This window comes from Musca autumnalis, unplaced genomic scaffold (genome assembly GCF_047663935.1).
Source record: "Musca autumnalis isolate F117 unplaced genomic scaffold, ASM4766393v1 scaffold_2, whole genome shotgun sequence".
NCBI lineage: Eukaryota > Metazoa > Arthropoda > Insecta > Diptera > Muscidae > Musca > Musca autumnalis.
In genome coordinates, this window is record NW_027411755.1 from 224,769,620 (window position 1) to 224,791,990 (window position 22,371).

Here is a 22,371-nt window from a genome sequence, read left to right on the forward strand (position 1 = left end):
CAATGAATACAGGAAATAACAAACGGCCCTCAGTCTCCGGCAATTCGAGGGTGCTAAGAATCCCCGGAGGTAAAACCAAACTAAACGTAGGAACGTGGAATGTCAGAAGTCTTTACGAACTTGGGAAATTGGACAATACCATAAACGAGATGAAAAGGTTACAGATAGATGTGCTGGGCATTAGTGAAACTTGGTGGACCGAATATGGAGAATTTGTATCTCATGATATAAAAGTTTATCACTCCGGAAATCCTGAAGGAATTCATAGAAGAGGTGTCGCAATTCTGATCAAGAACAAAATAGCTGCCAGCGTCACAGGATGGGTTCCAATATCAGATAGGGTCATGATGGTGAAAATATCTGGAAAACCAATTAATATAAACATAATACAAGTTTATGCACCCACCTCTGATAGCAATAACGACGAAATAGAACAGTTCTACAACGACTTGGAAAAATTGTTGAAAATGACAAAACCGCACGACATCACAATAATCCAAGGGGATTTTAATGCCAAAGTCGGACAAGAAGTAACAGCTGAAGTTACAGGCAAATTCGGACTGGGAAAACGGAATGAAAGAGGAGAGAAATTGATTCAGTTTTGCCAAGAATATAAATACAAAATCACCAACACATTATTTTGTCTTCACCCTAGGCGACTTTATACGTGGAAATCACCTCAGGATAATAATGGCAACATAGTAAGAAACCAAATAGACTACATTTTGATAAATAAGAGGTACTGTACGTGTGTGTCAAAATGTTCTACCTACCCTGGTGCTGATGTCCCCTCAGACCATAACCTTTTAATGTGCAATTTAAGAATTAAACTTGCTACCACTCGCAAGAAAAAAAAGAAGAAAACCAAGAATCAATATTGAAAAACTGAATGACCCATTAACGAAACAAACGATAAAGGAACAATTAAATGCCGATCTTATTGAAATAAATGCAACAATATGTAATGTCGAAAACCTATGGATACAAGTGAAAAAATCCATAAAAGATGTCACAAAAAATATAATTGGAACCAACATGCGCAAAAAGAAGAAGATCCATGGATAACGGATGAAATTCGAGCACTTCGGAAAGAAAGAAGTAAACACAAAAATGTAAACTATGAAAGATATTGGGAGATAAACCAAGAAATTAAAATCGCAACACGTGCTGCAAAAAATGAACAAATAAATAAGCAATGTCAGGAAATTGAACGACTTAAAATACTTCATGACGACTTCAATCTCCACAAAAAATTAAAAGAGACATCTGGTATTTATCCAAAGAGATCGTCAACATTTATCTACAATGATAATAAAGTAGCAATTTATGAAACTGCAGAAAAGAAAAAACTATGGGAAGAATATATTAAGCAATTATTTATCGATCACCAACGAACATCCTTATCCAACTCTGGGGATGAAATTAATTTTACAGGGACACCCATTACTGAGAATGAATTACAACTAGCTATTATGTCAATGAAAGATAAAAAGGCAATGGGGCCAGACGAAATACCTGCCGAGGTACTTAAGTTAATAGACGGAAATAACACCAAGCTTCTTTTAAAACTATTCAACAATATATATAAAACAGGACAATATCCCCAAGATTGGCTCAAATCAACATTTATCACAATACCCAAGAAAAATAATGCGAAGACCTGCAGCGACTATAGACTAATAAGTCTAATGAGCCACGCTCTTACAATATTTTTAAAAATAATACATAGACGAATCTATCCGATCTGCGAAGCACACATGGGACAAACACAATTTGGATTCAAGGAAGGCATGGGGACACGAGGAGCGTTACTAGGTGTACAAGTATTAATACAAAATTGTCGAGAGCTACAAAGAGATGTATTTTTATGTTTCGTAGACTACGAAAAAGCGTTCGATACGGTAAATCATGATAAATTGATAGAGATCCTACTTTCAATCGGATTGGAAGACAGTGACATAAACTGCATTAAAAACCTATACTGGAAACAGATAGCAAACATTCAAGTAGATAATGAATTAACTGACGATGTTCCAATTTCAAGAGGCGTAAGACAAGGCTGCATATTGTCCCCTCTTTTATTTAACATATATTCCGAGAAAATATTCGAAGAATCTGTACGTGGAAAGAATATTGGTATCCAGCTAAACAACACCTTAATAAATAACATACGCTATGCCGATGACACCGTATTAGTAGCAAGCAGCATAGCTGGACTACAAAAATTAATAGATGCAGTAACACAAAATAGCGAAATATACGGATTAATAATCAACGTTAAGAAGACAAAATATATGGTAGTAAGCAGGAATCATGCCGACAATAATACGCCACTAAAGATAAATAACGATAAAATAGAGCGAGTGACAACCTACAAATACCTCGGAATTCAAATCAACGATAAATGGGACATATCAAGAGAAATTAAATGCCGAATAGAAATGGCAAGAAGCAATTTTTTCAAACATAACAAAGTTTTACTTAGCCACGACATAAGTCTTACTACAAAAATACGATTTGTAAAATGTTACATATGGTCCGTTTTGTTGTACTCTGCGGAAACATGGACTTTGAAAGCTGTAGATGAAAAAAGACTGAACTCGTTTGAAATATGGATATATCGTCGAATTTTAAAGATCCCATGGACCGAGCGCATTACAAACGACGAAGTGTTAGAGCGCATGCAAGTCGGACGCCAATTAATAAAAATTATAAAAACACAAAAAAACCGCATATCTTGGTCACATTATGAGGCATGAAAAATATAAGCTTCTGCTAACAATTATCCAAACAAAAATCGATGGGAGAAGACCGAGAGGGCGACGGGAAACATCATGGCTCAAAAACATTCAAGACTGGACTGGACACCATAATGAAAGAACTCTTCTGAATGCCGCCAAAAACAGAAACTTATATATAAATTAATAAACTGATTTGTTAAATATACCAAATTATCATTATGTAATTGTATGATCGCTAAAACCCGAATACGGAATGGCAAATAAAGAAGAAGAAGATGTCCAACTTCCATGTTGTGCCTGTTCGTATTTCATTTCCTACTTTTAATCAAGTGCGCACCTTTGATGCAACAAAGGTGATACGAGTCGATTTCTTCTCCTCTTGCATCCAACACGGTCAAGCAAATGCTATCAGCTTCATTCAATTGTCAGATGTTTCTCTTTGGAGACTGATTTGCCGACTGTTGGGTGAACAATATTCTCCTTTCCAATTTTGGCATTGAAAACGCCCAAAACAATTTTAATGTCATGGACAGGGCAACGACCATATGTTTCTTCTATGGGCTCGTAAAATATATTTTTGGTCTGCTTGTCCGTGATGTCCGTGTCTGTGGTATTGAGTGAGCAGTACTTTGCTGATAGGTTATCGGAAAGAGGATTGCTTTGACTAAGCATTTGGGCCAGTTGAGTGGAATATTCGGTGGCTATCTGTTTGTAATTGCAGCATACTGATGTCCAACTTCCATGTTGTGCCTGTTCGTATTTTATTTGCTACTTTTAATCAAGTGCGCACCTTTGATGCAACAAAGGTGATACGAGTCGATTTCTTCTCCTCTTGCATCCAACACGGTCAAGCAAATGCTATCAGCTTCATTCAATTGTAAAATGTTTCTCTTTGGAGACTGATTTGCCGACTGTTGGGTGAACAATATTCTCCTTTCCAATTTTGGCATTGAAAACGCCCAAAACAATTTTAATGTCATCGACAGGGCAACGACCATATGTTTCTTCTATGGGCTCGTAAAATATATTTTTGGTCTGCTTGTCCGTGATGTCCGTGTCTGTGGTATATTAAGTTTGTTTTTCCGTCCGTAACGCATTGAAATAATAACTTGCGACCCTATATTGATCAAGGTAAAATTCTGAGTCGATATATGCATGGCCGCCTGTGCTAATCACTCTAGCATCCACAAAAACGGAGATAGGACGCTGAAATTTTGGGAAGTTGCGTTTTTGTCTGCAGGCAGGTCAAGTTCGATGATGGGCTATATCGGTCCACATTTTGGTATAGCACTTATATAATGGCACCGCCCGATTTTAGGTATTTTGAGCTTTTTGATCATATTTTCAAACCGAATTAGCTATTATTTGACATTTAGGGTTCCTAATGATTAACGAACTTATATCCCAAACATTTTTGGGCATAGGTACATGCTTTGGTATAACCCCATATAACGATACCTCCCGATTTTCGGCAGCTACAATTTTTAACCGAACTAGCTGTAATTTTACATTATAGGTTCTCAGTGATCACGAAACTTCTCCACCAAAAAGCGTCAACATAGGTCCATGTTTTGGTATATCGCCATTTGAAGATCTCAGTGGTCACGAAACTTCTCCACCAAAAATCGAACTGGCTCCCATATAACGATTCCTCCCGATTTTCGGTATTTTGAGGGTTTTAGCTAAAATTTTTAGCCGAACTAGCTGTAATTTGACATTTGAGGTTATCTGTGGCCGCGAAACTTCTCCACCAAAAATCGAACTAGATGTAATTTGACATTTTAAGTTTACAGTGTCACGAAACTTTTTCACCAAACATCGTCAACATAGGTCCATGTTTTGGTACATTCCCCATATAACAGTACCTCCCGATTTTCTGTATTTTGAGAGTAATTTGACTTTTTGGATTCCCTGCAGTTATAAAACATTTTTGGATTCCCTGCAGTTATAAAACATTTCCACCAAATATTGTTAAGATATGTTGACACCATAAAATAGTCTTAATAAAATGGTATAATTATTTTCTCTTCACAATTTTAGGTGGAAAAAATGTTCGACCATGGATACCCCAAATGGTGAAAAGTACCTGGAAAGGTATAACCCCTTTACCATTCCAGGTACTTTTCACCATTTGGGGTATCCATGGTCGAAAATTTTTTCCACCTAAAATTGTGAAGGGAAAATAATTATACCATATAATTAAGACTATTTTATGGTGTCAACATATCTTAACAATATTTGGTGGAAATGTTTTATAACTGCAGGGAATCCAAAAATGTTTGGGATATAAGTTCGTTAATCATTAGGAACCCTAAATGTCAAATTATAGCTAATTCGGTTTGAAAATATGATCAAAAAGCTCAAAATACCTAAAATCGGGCGGTGCCATTATATAAGTGCTATACCAAAATGTGGACCGATATAGCCCATCATCGAACTTGACCTGCCTGCAGACAAAAACGCAACTTCCCAAAATTTCAGCGTCCTATCTCCGTTTTTGTGGATGCTAGAGTGATTAGCACAGGCGGCCATGCATATATCGACTCAGAATTTTACCTTGATCAATATAGGGCCGCAAGTTATTATTTCAATGCGTTACAAACGGAAAAACAAACTTAATATACCACAGACACGGACATCACGGACAAGCAGACCAAAAATATATTTTACGAGCCCATAGAAGAAACATATGTTCGTTGCCCTGTCCATGACATTAAAATTGTTTTGGGCGTTTTCAATGCCAAAATTGGAAAGGAGAATATTGTTCACCCAACAGTCGGCAAATCAGTCTCCAAAGAGAAACATCTGACAATTGAATGAAGCTGATAGCATTTGCTTGACCGTGTTGGATGCAAGAGGAGAAGAAATCGACTCGTATCACCTTTGTTGCATCAAAGGTGCGCACTTGATTAAAAGTAGCAAATAAAATACGAACAGGCACAACATGGAAGTTGGACATCAGTATGCTGCAATTACAAACAGATAGCCACCGAATATTCCACTCAACTGGCCCAAATGCTTAGTCAAAGCAATCCTCTTTCCGATAACCTATCAGCAAAGTACTGCTCACTCAATGCAAACAGTCGCAAAAACCAAACTTGGATCTCAACCAATGAATCCTCGGTATGTCCAAAATGGTCGTGCTGCTAACGAAGAGAAGAATGAAGCATATTCGCACGAGAGTGGTATCGGGAGAAACGTCATTCCGTCGGAAAAACCTTGCGCTCAAAAGTTCTGCGGTTAAATCCCTGAAATAGGTCTTATATCATTAAGTTAATATGAATGGGCGTGTAATCATTGATAGAAATGGCTTTGATAGAAATTTGGTTACAAATACATTCAGCGTATAGAAAAAGCATTTTTCCACACTGTTGATATCCAATACTAGCAAAGACAACAAGATACAATTCCAGAAGATGCTATGAGTTGAAGAAGAACAATAAACTGACTGAAGAATAATTATGTAGCAGGAGCCGATGGCTAATCAGCAGTGCTGTTCAAACCCGGAGTCGACAGGCTGATAAGGTGTATGCATCATCTAGTTAGCACCATCTCGCAGGAAGAACACGTGCCCGACTATTGGAACATGAGGATCCTGTGTCCCGTCCACAAAGAAGAGATACAAGTGTATCCACTAACTATAATTATCCTGCGACAAATACTGGAAAAGACCGAAGGTATGCAGATCGACTCTTAAGGCCTGAATACATAGGCTACCTCGCCTGCTTGTCTTGCTTCTCTGCTTCATTTCTGACATAATATAAATAAATGAATAAAGAATAAAAGGGCAGCCAAGTTCGAAATTTGTTCTGCCTTCTTTATTCTTTTATTTTTTTATGTCAGAAATGAAACAGAGAAGCAAGGCAAGCAGGCGAGGTAGTTTATGTACTCAAGCCTTTACCATCTTGTTGTCGATTATAGAGCAGTCTTCGGCAGCCCCTTGCGGACAATATTCACATGTTATACCCTAGACAGACGGCAGAGTTAATTTGCATTAAAAATTTCCTAATTTGAATTAATTTTTCACCCTGACAGACGATAGTTTCTGCATTTATGAAACAGCTGTTTGTGTTGTTTGTTTGTACCCAGCAGACCATTTCATAAAGCTTTACAAAAGTTCGCCAAAATATGCGAAACAAATACACTTTCTACCATTGATTTATCGCGATATTTTTGAGTATTTTTAATATTATAAAAATATTGCAAAACTTTAAAAAACATTTAAAGAAAATATAATTTTCGATAGAATTGGTATGGTGGGTAATGAAATTTTTTGTGAAAATAAAAATTTTAAAAAGAGATTTGTTAGAAGACTTTTGAAGAAACGCGAAAATTGCTGATTGCTTTCCTTTTTTATTTTCTTAAACATGTAAATTTGACAAAAGACAATTGATCTTCAACAGCATTGCCATATTGAAATTGCTAAATTCAGTTTAAATTTCCTTTGATTTTGTGCATTAAGAATGTAGATAATGCACGAATTAATTTGAATTAAGACAGTTAATGCAAATCAACGCTGCCGTCTGTCTAGGGTATTACTTACTTGTGCTTTCCAAAGAAAGGGGACTTCTATGGACACTTTCTGAAAGAAAGGTTGCTTCTTTAGAGCCTTTCTTAAAGAAAGTGCGCTTTTAAACTCACTTTCTGAATGAAATTGTGTGTTTAAAACTTGTTAAGGGTACTTTTAAATTCCCTTTCTGATAGAAAGGGCACTCCTATCGACGCTTTTTGAGAGAAAGGTTGCTTCTATCGACCCTTTCTGAGACAATAGATGCTTCTATAATCAAATTCTGAAGGATTAATAAAAGAGGTAACTGATACCTTTAAGATGTTCGAGGGAGAATCTGGTAAAGTGGATCTTGCAGTAAACGACGACAAGATCAAGATAATGGGGTCGACACGCACCAACTGTGCAAGTTGGTTCCTATAAGATAAACGTACTTAAATACCACGTCTACTTCTTCACAGCCATAACCACGACAGTCAAACAAAAATAAAACTTTAGAGAAAACTCTGATACTTTCGTGCTAATTTGTCTTTCCGAAGCCACAGTACTTGGGCCAGCGTACTTTTCGAAAGGTCTACGAGCCAATCTACGTTGACGGTGAATATCGACGTCGTATGAACCACGACATGTATCGGCTTTACAATGATATCGGTATAGTTAAACGTATTGAGTTACAAAGATTGCGTTGGCTAGGCCATGTTGTAAGAACAAGTGATTATAAACCTCCTGAAAAGGCGTATAAATACGGGTCCCATGGAGATACAGGCAGAACTGGAAAGTCGAGCATTCGATGGAGTAAACAAGTGGAAGACGATATCGAAAACAGAGTTTACAAAATTGGGGAAGTAAAGCAACAAATATAGAGCAATGGAAACCTTTTCTTATAGGACGAATTGTATGTACAGGTCATAATGAGTGGTTTTACCAAAGGCTAAGGTTAGCTCGAAAATTTTTTCCACCTAAAATTGTGAAAGGAAAATAATTATACCATTTAATTAAGACTATTTTATGGTGGAGGGTATAAAAAGTTCAGACCGGACCGACTTTTAGCCGGTTGTTTGGAGGGGTGGGTTACTAGCTCAACCCACATGTAAATCTGTTTCACTAGTTGTTCAAGACTAAAGATTCTTCAAAAGTCTTAGCTTCCAGCGCTTATAAAGAAAATATTTACATCCTGCCTTTACAACTTAATGAAGACACTTTAAACGATACATTTTTCACGTGATAAACTTTCAACGTCCTACATAAATGGTATAAACTCACAATCTGCTGACAGAGCAATACAATTTTTTAAGTAAATACAATTAAGTTGCAATCTGTAAATGGAATAACAACAACAACGACTTGCAGTTGTTTTGCTCATGTGCCAAAAAAGTTGTTTTTCTAGAAGCTTCCAATGCTTGTGTTGTTCTTCATTCTTCGTTTTGTGTCCAGAAAATTGAGTTTTGTTATTTTGTTGGCAACCAGCCGAGAGCCGAAAAACATTAAAACTCGTGATGCTAGCCTTAATTTTGAGCATAATTAATAAGTAAATACCCAAAAAGTGGAGTCAAAATTTATTTTGCTCTTTTCGTATGAAGCTGTTGCCAAAATTTGTTGTCTGCTGTTATTGCTTCTCTTGTACGGGAAACATATCTCACTTAATTTTTAATACAAGCAAATAGATTTAAATGTTTTTATTTTGGACAGTAATTCAGATGCAATATGGGCGAGATTTATTTTCATTTTCAAAGTTGGGTTGAATCTGGTGTTGGGGATACATTTGTTAAGAAATGAAGTTGTGTTTGGGGCCAAGATTTCCATATCCATTTAATGTAATATGCTTATTTCATCTATAAAGGCCCATGTAGATGAAAAATCTGAAGGGATGTTGTTATGTGTGTCAGCAAATGTGTTTTCCATCCATGTCTTACATTATGCAATTATGTTCTGGCATTAATTAATAATATTTACTTAATACACAACATATACATGAACCTTTATTTGGGAATTAATTATTATTCGAAACATGAAATTTGAGATTTATTCATTACGTCATGTGTTAGTTAGTTGGGAATATGTAACTAATATGGTCATGGACATGCATGATTTAACATTTAACAACATGTGTATAAATACATAACTAGAGTTATGAAATTATGATTGTATATGTTAGTTGTCATCAAATACATTATTTTGTAAATATTGAATAATTTCCTGGTATTTAATGAGCGACAAATATATTGACCTGTTACTATCATTGAGATACATTGCAAAATTCTAAGGTACTCTGAAGACTATGAATATGTCAATTAATATCCTCAGCCTATGAAAGTAAAAAATATATAAATCAATCAATACAAAACAAGTCAAAAATGTTTAGTTCGGACGGGCTGAAATTTGTATACCCTCCACTATTAAATATTCTGAACAAAAAGTAAATAACACAGTACAACAAAATTTAACTTTTTTTAAACTTACAAGAAACCCCGCACAGATTATGAAAGTGGACAGAAAAAAAGAAGACACATGTATCGGCGTTTTGAAAGTTTACGTCGGGAAGTTTTCTAAATAGTCGTGACAAATTCCGCCCATTTCTTCAGGTTTTGAAATATTCGACATCAGATTCCTTGGAATCCTTGCATTTTAGGTATAAAGTGTTTTTGGCAATATTACTGACAACAATACGGGGTATCTTTTTATGAAAAAGTAACCCTCATAAATGGGCCATTTTTGTCCCTTCTTTCAAAAACGTTTAAAAAATCCTTTAAAATGTGATCGTATCAGATCAAATATTCAACAAAATTAATTGTCGCACAATTTTACCATAGGTCCCCGAATATACCAAAGCTCTAATTCGTACATAAACGGCAGGAATCTGCCAAATGTAAAATAACGTTTTAGGGTTAATGTTGTCCTTTATGTGAGTTTATTAAGTTTTGCCCACCAAGCTTTCATTCTAGATAGAAGACGCCAAAGACAAAAATATTCCTCATCAAATTTCAATATAAGTCGCGGAATAAATGAAATATGTATTTACAATATATATCGAGAAAATATATACATCATACATTTTCCAACAAAACACCCAAATATTTATACCCTATACCACAATGTGGAAAAGGGTATTATAAGTTTGTTTTGGTAAAAATTCATGTAACACCGCGAAATATTCGTCGGAGACCCCCAATGTGGTATACCAATCTTCATATCTCGACGAGATAAAGCGATTTTGAGATGTGTGTCCGTCCGTCCGTCTGTCCATTATAAATTGTAAACACGCTCCAGGCCGCAATTGTGGACCGATAGTCACGAAATTTTGTATGGAGGTCGGGTTCAGATCAGAATAGATCCCTATTCTTATTGGTGATGATCGTGACATATTTAGCGGGTGAAATGGACCAAAAACATAATATTTATCCTATTTTCTAACGGCTCTGTAGGTCTCAATAATAGTCCGATCAACGCGTAATTTTAAATAAGGTAAGAGTATATCGCAAAGGAGAAGCTTGCAATTTGAGATGGCGATCGGATAATATTTAGAGGGTTAAATGGACCAAAACTTTTGTGTGAAAATTGTGACAAATTTTAATATACAGCTTATATCTTAATTCCTGGAAGTGACATTCCGGACAAGTGAGATATACTTGAAAGTGGAACGCTTGACCTTTCAATTAATGCCAATTATGTTGGTGTGCATGATCAGATAACAGAGTTACAGCCCAATATATTCCGTTATTTGTTGGTAGTGTAATAATAAACTCGCTAGAAGTCGCAATTATACATCAATAGTCACGAAATTTTGCACCGGGTAAGAGTATAGGTCAAAAAAGATGCCTACAATTTTGAATGATGATCTGATATTTTTAAGGGGGTGAAATGGACCATTACTTTTATATGAAAGATATAAAATTTTAATTTTTGGTCGATATTTTAATTCCTTGAGGACATATATATTTCGCAAAGTAGCCTACATATGGGAAAAAACTACTGACCTCTCCTCTGATGTAAATTGCAATAAAGTTTTTGCTAGATAACGGGCCTACTGCCTAATATATAATGGGTTCTGTGTAGAGAACCACATTTTTATCCCATTCCACCAAATATTCGTCCTAGACCCCTAATTTGGTATGCCAAAATTCATATCTCGACGAGATAAAGCGATTAAGCGATGTGTGTCCGTTCATTAAAAATTGTAAACAAGCTTAAGGCCGCAATTATGGTCCGATTGTAACGAATTTTTTAAGGAGGTTGGATTCGGGCCAGAATAGAAATGATAAGTTTTTGCTGATGATCGTGAAATGTTCAATGAAATGGACCAAAAACAACATTTTAACCAATTTTGTAGCGGCTCTGTAGGTCAAAATAATAACCCGCAAAATTTTAAAAAATGTTTCAGATTATGATGAAGATGAAGCGTACAAATCAACGTGAAGATCAGATAATACTTAGCGGGTTAAATGGACTGAAACTTTTGTGTGAAATTGGAAAAAATTGCAATAACGTAGCGGTTAAACAACGGAAGTAGTAGTACTACATAATTGAGTTTCATTACATTTTAGTTTGTGTGAACTAAATTTTCCTTCCCTGCTACAAAAATGTCTTTGTCATGCTAGATAACTTTTTGGTTTTGGTCATAAGTATTATACATTACATCTCTGATGTTTGATAATTAAATTTTCACAATCATTGAAAAGAATTTCCGTGGAGAGCGATTGTTCAGGGATAGTGGTACAGGGTATCCCATGGCCGGCTCCGTCCGGCTATAAACTTTTCTTACTTGTTTTTTAATAAATTTGTTTTGTTCTTTTTTCGAGTTGATGCATGGAAATAACATGAAATTTAGTTTTAGACGAAAGGTGTTAAAAGAAGAAATATTCGACACGAAATTTCACTGTAAAACTCAGAAAAACTAGAAAAACTAAAATACTTTGTTTAGAAAATGACGTTACAAAATTTTATATTATAGGTAGAAATTATTTGTTAAAATTTTAGACTCTTAATTAAAATTTATTCCATACCGAGCCAAAATCTTCTAAAGTACTTCACTTTTTGGGGATTGCGTCAAGAGAAGTGATGTTCCAAATTAAATTACATTTTGAGTCTCTAGACAAAAGAAATTTGTAGCTATTATATTTAACTTCTCCAGAAGCATTCGCTTTCTATAGGACCATATTCCACCGTTTTTATTCACATTTTCGTTATCTGCGGTCACAAAATATATTTTATTTATGTTTTTCATAATAAATTCTCTCAGAAGATTATGTGTGCTCGACCCAAACTGCTTTTGAAATATCTATGGTGAATATAGGTAGGGAAAATATTGATAACCCAGATCGGACTTTGTAAAATGACGTATTTTAGTACTATAAACTAAAATAACGTCATCAGGATAAGTCATAGGTTACTGACAATGTACTTGAAATTGCGGGGATAGTCTTCGGCAATTGTCAAGTGAATATATCTAACATATGAGTCCCATCATCGCTGATTTTGACATGGTCCTAAATACTATAATGATGACAGCTAATCCCGCTCTGATAAAATTGACTGAATTAACACTCGAAATCGAAGTAACTAGCCATATCTTGAAAGTTGCAAAAAGCCCCTGTAATAAGGTGTGTAGTGGTTGAAGCGCAAGATAACTCTCGAACGGATCAACCGATTTGGTACAACATTTGGACTTCGTAATATTTTGTCCAAACTTATTTTAAGTTCGAAGATAAGCCACATCAGTCCACTCCTTCAGGTATCTCCCCCACAAAAGTTCAAAAATGTTCGGAAAATTGTGCGCACGATAATTATTGATGGGACTGACCGATTTGGTCCATTATTTACACATCCTAATACACACATATAGATTAGGTTCGAATATGGACTATGATTAAAAATGTAAATAAAAGGCGGATATATACAACACTTGAATTGTGTAAACCTAGATAGCTTTACAATTTCTTGTAAACTACCCAGATTCTTTATTGCCAATTAGTATTTATACATTTTGATCTACTTAATTCTTATGGTAAAAGTGTAAACTAAGCATTAATAAATAGGTAATAAATTTACTTCAGCCAATAACCCATGCAATGTGAAACCAATCGAGTTGTTTCTTTATTTGGGTTATTAGCCTGCATAATGTAAACAATGAAAATATACTAGGTCAGTTTTTCGCTGACACTCTAGAACTACATTAAATAAAAAGTAAAGCTAACGTAAAGATGTATGTTCTCTTTGAACATTCTCCCCCCACGTTGAACGGGGACGTTCAAGAAGCTATCTGGTCGATGACATATGATGACGATGTTGACTGCCTCGGGGTTGGTATTGGGTTAATGCTGCTGTTGGCGGAAATTTTGTGTTGGCGAAGTGTGTTCGTGACGTATATAACTACTACAATTCCAATGAAAAGCGCCAAGTAGCTGACAGTGTGATGATGAATGGAAGACGATTTCATTAATTGGGGCAGGCGTCCGATATCAATGGCTTTCAGCTGTTGGTGTAATGTAATGAGCTCAGCAGTATGAGTTTCATAGGTGTTATTCCATGTTGTGTTCAACAAAATAAGCTGACTGGGTGAAGCTATTGTGTCCAATGCCTTGAGTCTCAAATATGATGTATGGACAATTGTTTTGTTTTCATAATGACCGTATATCGTAACGGTGTTGTCTTTTAGGGTGCAATCGGGCCCAACCTCTAATGTTCCAGCCTCTTGTGCCTCTAAATGCGTCATTTTTGTACCACAAACGAACGTCAATTCTGTCATGTTGGCTAGAGTAAACATCCATCGATTCTTCCGAGCCATTTGGGTCCAAGGTTGATGAGAAACGGTTGACTGCAAGTCGCAAGCTTCTGATGATTTATTCAGGAAAAAGTTTACTTCGCACAAATGCGACCGATCGCCCTTGTTGAATTTTGCTTGTTTGTTGCAGATAAAAACGTCGTTCGTAGTATGGATGCAACTGTGCATTTCATCTGCTGTGAGAGATATGAACTCGTCCCGATGAGCGTTGACTGCCAATACGGCTGACTTTATTGAGATTGAGATGAACTGACCGGACCGTATCATCGGGATGGGAACCATGTTGAATAGATCATACTGTTGGAGATCCACTAATGGAAGGCGAATCTCAAATATGATGCTATTTCTCATAACACTTCCCTTACTCGTCATTAATTTGAAGAACTCTGTCAAGTTCTCTTCTTGAATAGGCAGAGCACGAGATGGTGGAATATGAGCCTTGATGGTTTGGAGCTCGCTCAACAGCTGATGTGGGGTCAGTAGTAATGGGCTTATACGATTGTGATGAGCATCTGTTAACACGTCAATAATGTTGTCTTCTACATGTTTCAACTTAGATGACAGTAGCGTGAGCTGCGATATAAGGAAAACAATTGATTGTGTTGCCTTCGCAACATCTTCCTCCTTTTTCACCTTATTAGCTAGAAGATTCATTACAGCTTGGATATCGCTAAAAGTCCTTTGACTCGCCCCTTCATCCCTTCGGATGATATTAATTGTTGAATCAATAATAGATGTCTGGTTCCTTAGCAGCTCAAGTATATGTTGCTTGTCTTCATTTGCCTTCTCAATTGTCACAGCCATTTGCTCCGCATATTCAGAATCCAAAACACCGAATAAGGAGTTCGCAAAGTTTCCAACTATGTTCAGCGCCCCTCGCCTGTTGCGCCTGGGAAAGATGTGCAAAGTACCAGTTTCTAGCTGTTTCTGGTCTTGAACCAGAGCCTCTGAAACAATCTCGCAGCTTCGATTTTCACCTGAAAGTCTGCACAACTCCTGAAGGGTTCTTATCCCAGACGAAAAGTCATCCATGTCCGCCCAAAACGTGGAAAGGTCATAGTAAGTCATCAGTTTCCACTCTGCTGTTACAACCTTAGTAACTCCAATGCCTTCGAAGTAAATTCCAGGCTTATTCTCAAACTTACGCACGCTGAACGACTGGCATAAGCATAATGGCAGGAATAACAGAGCCATAAATATTGTTGACAGCAACATGCTGCTGGACGGCTTAAACCGCTTTGACGATGGTCCTTCACCACTACTTACGTTTTTTAACGTTGGCACAGGCACATTTTCATCTTCCATCAAGGGAGCTAACCTGTTTATAGCCCGCTTAACTTCTCCGCTCTGCGTTTTTATATCAGCTACTCGGACGGCTCCATCATTTCCCTTGTACGTTCTGGTTATTCTGCCTAGCGGCCACTGCATTACAGGTACGTTGTCTTCCTTAATGATGACCAATTGCCCAGGCTCAATGTTTGGAGATGGTGTGCTCCATTTCCGTCTTTCTTGAAGAGTAGTTAGATACTCCGTAGACCAGAACTCATGCTTTATTTGGGATACTATCTTCCATCTGCTTTTCAATGAAGTAGATGAGTGGCTGGCTGACGGATCAACCTGAGCCGTTAAAGGTTCCCCCACAAGAAAGTGTCCAGGCGTTAACGCTGTTAGATCATTCGGGTCGTTAGAAATAGGTGTCAGCGGTCTAGAGTTCAGTATTGCCTCAATTTCGACGACGACCGTCTCCAATTCTTCGTGAGTCAATGACGCGATAGTTGTGGTGCGCAGTAACAACTGCTTTGCTGACTTCACCGCAGCTTCCCATAGACCACCAAAATGTGGAGCTCTTGGGGGAATAAATTGGAAATCTATCCCTTCCCTCGCGCATGTGTCGGCTATTTTCTTCTTGCCTTCCTCTCCGAATACCGCCTGATTCAATTCGTCGAGCTGATTCTTGGCCCCTACAAAGTTCGTCGCATTGTCTGAATACAACGTTTGACATTTGCCACGACGAGCGACAAATCTCTTCAACGCACCGATGAATGCCTCCGTAGTCAGATCGGTAACTATTTCCAAGTGCACAGCCTTTGTTGCGAAGCAGACAAATACAGCAATGTAAACCTTATGTGGTCTCTTTCCTCGTATTTTGTAGTGGACCCACAAAGGCCCACAATAGTCAACGCCTGATACAATAAACGACCTTGCTGGCGTGACTCTGCTAGGTGGGAGATTCCCCATAATTTGACTGTATAACTTTGGTTTTGCTCGGGTGCACTTCACGCAATTTTGCACAATGTTCCGTGCCATAGCCTTCCCTTTTATAATCCAGAACCTTTGTCTTGATGTTGCAAGTAGTAATTGGGAGCCACAGTGATCATTCTCCCGATGAATCATGTCCAGGACGAGTTTTACAATCGGATCGTTGTATGGTAACAACATCGGGTGTTTTGCGTCGTATGCTAAGGTTGCCTCTTCCAACCTGCCACCGACTCTCAGTATTCCCTTGTCATCCAAAAACGGAGTTAAGCTGTGTATGGAACTTGATTTGTCCAATGCTCCATGCTTTCTCAACTGCTGTATTTCCTTCGCGAAATCCGACACCTGAATAGTCTTGACAATTAGCTGCATCGATCGACTTAATTCCATGGGGGTTAGCACTTCTGTCGAGCACCCATCCTTGCGTCCTTTTACCCTTTCGGCAAATCGCAAGACATAACCGACAACTCGCTGTAATCGGCTAAATGAATTCCTGTGATTTATTCCATAAATAATATCCCGCAACCCGCTCCGTGAGGCCACTGCTGACACTGTAGACTTCACCTTGAACTCAAAATCGGTCTGATTTTCTCCATTCTTTAAAAAGGGTCCCGGCCAGAGAGATTCGCTTCCGTGTAGAAATGTGGGTCCATAAAACCACATCATACATCCTGACAGGCGATCCGGCTTCATACCTCTGGAAATAAAATCTGCAGGATTGTCTTTCGTACCCACATGTCGCCATTGAGTTCCAAGCGACCTGTCTTGGATCTGTTTCACCTTGTTGGCAACAAACGTCTTCAGCGATGATGGTTCCGAGTTAATCCAGTACAACGTAATTTCCGAATCTGACCAATAAATCGTCTTCAAATCTTCGTAACCCAACTCTGTTTTGACCTTTGAGGTAAGTTTTGCTCCCAACTCAGCGGCACAAAGCTCCAACCGTGGCAACGTGATCTCTTTTATAGGCGCAATTTTTGATTTTGAACAAAGGAGCCTAACTATATGCCTTCCGTCTGCCAACTTAGCCCGCAGATACATCACTGCTCCATACGCCTTTTCTGAAGCATCCACAAATGTATGGATCTCAACCCTCGTTGGTTTCTCTCCATTAAACATATGTCTGGTTAACTTGAAATCATTTAGCATCTTCAAACTCTCTCGAAACGATAACCAATAGGATGTCAATTCTGCTGGAAGTTCCTCATCCCAGCCAATTTTATTCTTCCATAACTGCTGAATAAAGATCTTTGCTGCGGACACAACAGGGCCTGCAATTCCCAATGGGTCGAACAATCTCGCCAAATCAGATGTTACTTTTCGCTTAGTTACGACACTGCGTTCGCTCATATTACTCTTCAGGCAAAATCGGTCCGCTTGGGGAATCCATGTCAACCCCAGCACCTTGGTTGATGAATTATCGAAGTCGAGGTCTACTTCTCTATCCTCTGGTGGGACTCCGTGTAATAGTTTTAAGTGGTTGGCACAACACTTTCGCAATCTGAATCCTGCCTCTGACAACAACCTATTCAGCGGTCGTTAAGCTGTCTGATCCGCACATGCCATCGTCAACATAGAAATTTCGCTGAAGTGCTGGAGCACCCAATGGATATTTATGCAAATTTGTATCTGCTAGTTTTTTCAGACATCTCGTAGCAAGATACGGGGCGCAAGTCGTACCATATGTTAATGTATTTAACATGTAGTGCTCGAGCTCCTTGTCTGGGGAACTCCTCCATACGACCAGCTGATATCTGCGATCCCTCGTGTCCACTAGTACTTGTCTGTACATCTTCTCGATATCCGTCGTGAACACAAATCGCGGGAATCTAAATCGCAACAGCATCCCAAACAGGTCTCCTTGCACCTTGGGACCTGAATGTAAAATATCATTGAGCGACCATCCAGACGATGACTTGCAGGACGCGTCGAACACTACCCTGAGCTTTGTCGTACTGCTATCTGGACGCAGGACACAATGATGCGGAATGTAGTAATGACTGCCGCGCACCTCTCTTGGTTGTATTTTCGTCATGTGGCCCAACTCTTCGTACTCCTTCATAAACTTCGCATACTGCTCGCGAAGATTTGCATCTTTTGCTAACCGACGCTCCAGAGCGAAGAATCTGGAAGCTGCAATATTCAGCGACTCTGATATCTTTTCTGTATCGTCTGAAAATGGTAGTCGCACCACAAATCGACCACTCTCATTGACTGTAGTGTATTGGTTAAAGTGACTTTCACACCTTTCGTCTGCTAGTGTCAACTTCTGGTCCTCACCAACATCATCTTGTTCCCAAAACTGTTTTAACAACTCTTCCAGACCACGTTCCTCTTCTCCAAAAACAGCACACGTAACCGTTCCTGCTTCAGCATGTACCTTTCCACTAGCAATCCATCCTAGCTTCGAGTTCTTCAATATAGGAAGTTCCTTAGACATCCGAATTTCTTGTGATAAAATCAAATTGAAATAGAAATCTGCTCCAAGCAGTACGTCGATTCTGCCCGTTTGGAAAAAGTGTGGATCAGCTAGCTGTATGTTCTCTGGGATAGGCCATGACGTGACGTCGGTGTCAGTGCTTGGTTGCGGTGGAACTATGTTTGGTAATACAAAAGCTTCTAGGCGCGCTCGGAATTTGCTTGTTAGTGACTGAATCTCCACATTGACTCTGTGGTTTGCTGTTCTTGACCTTCCGCCAACTCCTTCGATAGCGAGAGTCGCTTGAATTGGTTCAATACCCAATCTCCGTACTAGCCGTTCTGACACCAAATTAATCTGTGAGCCGGAATCCAACATCGCCTTAAATTCATAGCTCCTTCCATTATTGGCCTTAATGGCGACTCGTGCGGTTGCTAGGAGTACGTATGACTGAGCTCTATTTGCCGATGCTACTGTTGGTGATTGCTGAGTTGACGTTACTACTGCCTTCTCTTCTGCTTGTGTCTTCGTGGAGAAATGTAGAAGTGTATTGTGCTTCTGTTGACACTTCCTGCATGTCCCACTTGTACACGTCTTTGCCTGATGGTCCTCCTTAAAGCAATTCAGGCACATCTTGTTCCTAGCAACCCATTTCTGTCTTTCGGGCGCGGTCTTTGCCAAGAACTGTTTGCAATAGTAAAGTGGGTGGTCACCTTTGCACATGTAACATTTTCGGGTTGTTGTTGAAGCAGACGTAGCTGTTGGCTTACTCTTTTGAAACCCGTTGACTGCTTCTAATGATTCGAAGCGACCCTTCAGGCATTTCATGAAATGATCCATTGTTTGAAGCTCCTTGGAATTGACAATCGACTGCTCATACAACACATGAGTCGTCTTGTCCATCCTCTTTGTCAGGATGTGGATTAAGAGTGGATCCCATTCTTTTGACTTTATTCCAAGGCCCTCCAGCGCTAAAAGTGACTCATGAAGACTGTCATGAAAGTCTTTCACTGATCTGCAATCGCCTGACATGTTAGGCAAGCTTAAAATTCTCTCAAGTATAGTTGAAACTTGAGTTCTCTTGTTATTGTACCTTTCCTGTAGAGTCGCCCAGGCTATGTGGTAATTCGCCTCCTTCAACTCGAGGTGCCTTATGAGCTTCTCGGCTTCTCCAGTCACATTCGCCTTGAGGTACCACATCTTTTGTACCAGCGGAAATGCTTGTTCGTTGATAATTTTCCCAAAAATGTCCGAAAATGTCTGCCACTTCGAGTAATCCCCATTGAACTGAGGGATTGTAATCTTTGGCAGGTTAACTTGATTTGCCAAGTTGTCGCCTGATCTCTGCTGAGATGATGGATGATCGACCTGTGATAGCGTCGATATCTTCTCCTTAAATTTTAACGTCTCTTCTTCCAAGAGAACGTATGCTGATGCATCGTACCCAACCACTGTTGGGTCGTCAAAACTCTCGTACATCTTGAAGTGGATGTCTTCCACATTTGCCCACAATCGCTCGATTGAAGCCATCGTTTGACAGGGCGCAGCTTGACCTGAGCTGCCCCTTATTAACGTTTGGATTGACTGCATTAGAGCCCTCTGACGTCTTACTAATGCAGTCATGTTGCTGGTCATACTAGATCCGCTGGGTTGTTTCTGCTTCTCCATTTCCCTTACTGCAGGGAGTGGTTTTTGAGGTCCTGCTTCTTTACCTTTGTGTATCTCCTCCTGTATGGCGTCAACTGCAGCTCTATATTCTTCTCCAATGACCTTGTGCACGTCATTTGAGACATGGAGTTGTGACTCTGCTGCCGGATCCGCTCGTATCTTGTTCTCCTTCCGGTCTATCTCCACCCAGAGTGCTTCCAACTCCCCCAATTTCTTCGTGTAGAATTCCACAGTTCTTCTCTCTATTGGAGCCTTCTTTACATTCGAAATCGCCTTCCTCAATTCGGCGATTGCTGCTTGCAGCTCCGAGATCATTGCTGACAGATCCATCGTGACGGTTTCTAGCTCCTCGTAGTTACTAGAATTCCGATGATTCGGCTCACTTGGTTAAATTCTCTCTGTTTGCTTGAATACCAGACGACTCTGGTTACTTGACTTCGATGTCTTTGTTGGAGGTCTTCTTTTGAATTTGTGCGACCTTCTGATATAAGGCACGCTTCTGCTTGCTGTAAGGACTAAATTCCTTACTCTCACAAATAAATGTTTCAACTTCCTTACCACTGGTGGGGGGAAGTAAGAAATTTATAAGTGAGATCACGTCGGGGTCACCAAAAATGATTAAAAATGTAAATAAAAGGCGGATATACACAACACTTGAATTGTGTAAACCTAGATAGCTTTACAATTTCTTGTAAACTACCCAGATTCTTTATTGCCAATTAGTATTTATACATTTTGATCTACTTAATTCTTATGGTAAAAGTGTAAACTAAGCATTAATAAATAGGTAATAAATTTACTTCAGCCAATAACCCATGCAATGTGAAACCAATCGAGTTGTTTCTTTATTTGGGTTATTAGCCTGCATAATGTAAACAATGAAAATATACTAGGTCAGTTTTTCGCTGACACTCTAGAACTACATTAAATAAAAAGTAAAGCTAACGTAAAGATGTATGTTCTCCTTGAACAGACTATATTTGTCTCCTCCTTCGGGTACGTCCCACACAAAATTTCGGATAAGTTCACTCTAAGACCTACTCGCGAATCACTTTGATTTTTGTTGAAGCAACTTGCATTCGCTGCCTCAATTACGGCGGTAAAAAAATTTTAGGGGAAGTCCATGCTTCTTGAGACAACAGCCCGACAGGTGAAAAAAAACCCTATGGCACCTATGATAACTCTCGAACTGATCAACCGATGTGTTCCAAAATGTGGCCTTCGTCATATTTTGATGAAACTTAGTTTCAGTTCGAAGATGGGCAATACCGGTCCACAGCTTCCTGTACTTCCCCCCAATATTTAAAAAATGTCACTAAAATGGTATGTACGGTATCTCTGCAACGGGGCAACCAATTTGGTCCAAACTTTGGATTTCCTAATATGTTGTCAAAGTTAATTTAACTTCTAAAATGACCCATATCGGTCAGTTTAGGGTCTGTTCACAGATCTTTTTCCACTTCCATAATGGACCAAATCCGCCCATTCCTTTAAGAACCTCCTCCGCACCACTTTCGAACTTTAATTCCAATCCACATTTTTTCGGCACATTCAAATGTCCACAAAATTCTGAAAATATCCTAAATTTATTCTATCTGTCTGTAGATGAAAGTTTAAATTCACATATACTGACGGTATATTTCTGTCGGCAAAGCCGACTGATACTTTTTGACTAGTTAAAAATTGAATCCTTCTTCCATTTAAATGATTACTAAACTATGTAAATGTTTATCACTATAAAATTGAATTAATTAATATTTAGAATAAACATTTTTGCAAATTAGTATAATTAAAAATTAAAACATGTACATATGTATGTACATAGTTTAAGGTCATGTGGCTGCTGCTAAATTATATAGTTTTATTTGCTTATATAATTCGTCAAAAATAAGCCTAATTTTAATTAATTCATTGCCATGACATGCAAATGAAAATTGATGGCATATTATTATTATTATTTAATTATGTATAAACCCCAAATGAAAATTGATTACAATTCGAG

General features: G+C 38.4%; 1 protein-coding gene across 1 annotated transcript; it reads right to left on the reverse strand.

Moving 5' to 3' along the window:
- Window positions 1–17,807: 17,807 nt before the first annotated feature.
- On the reverse strand, window positions 17,808–20,699 carry LOC141392532 (uncharacterized). Its single transcript, XM_073965469.1, has one exon. The coding sequence runs from the start codon at window positions 20,697–20,699 to the stop codon at window positions 17,808–17,810; it is 2,892 nt and encodes a 963-aa protein (XP_073821570.1).
- Window positions 20,700–22,371: the final 1,672 nt, after the last annotated feature.

What these genes read in the sequence shown, in the direction of transcription:
- LOC141392532 (XM_073965469.1), bottom strand. Translation starts at nt 20,699, where the DNA reads ATGGATCTGTCAGCAATGATCTCGGAGCTGCAAGCAGCAATCGCCGAA.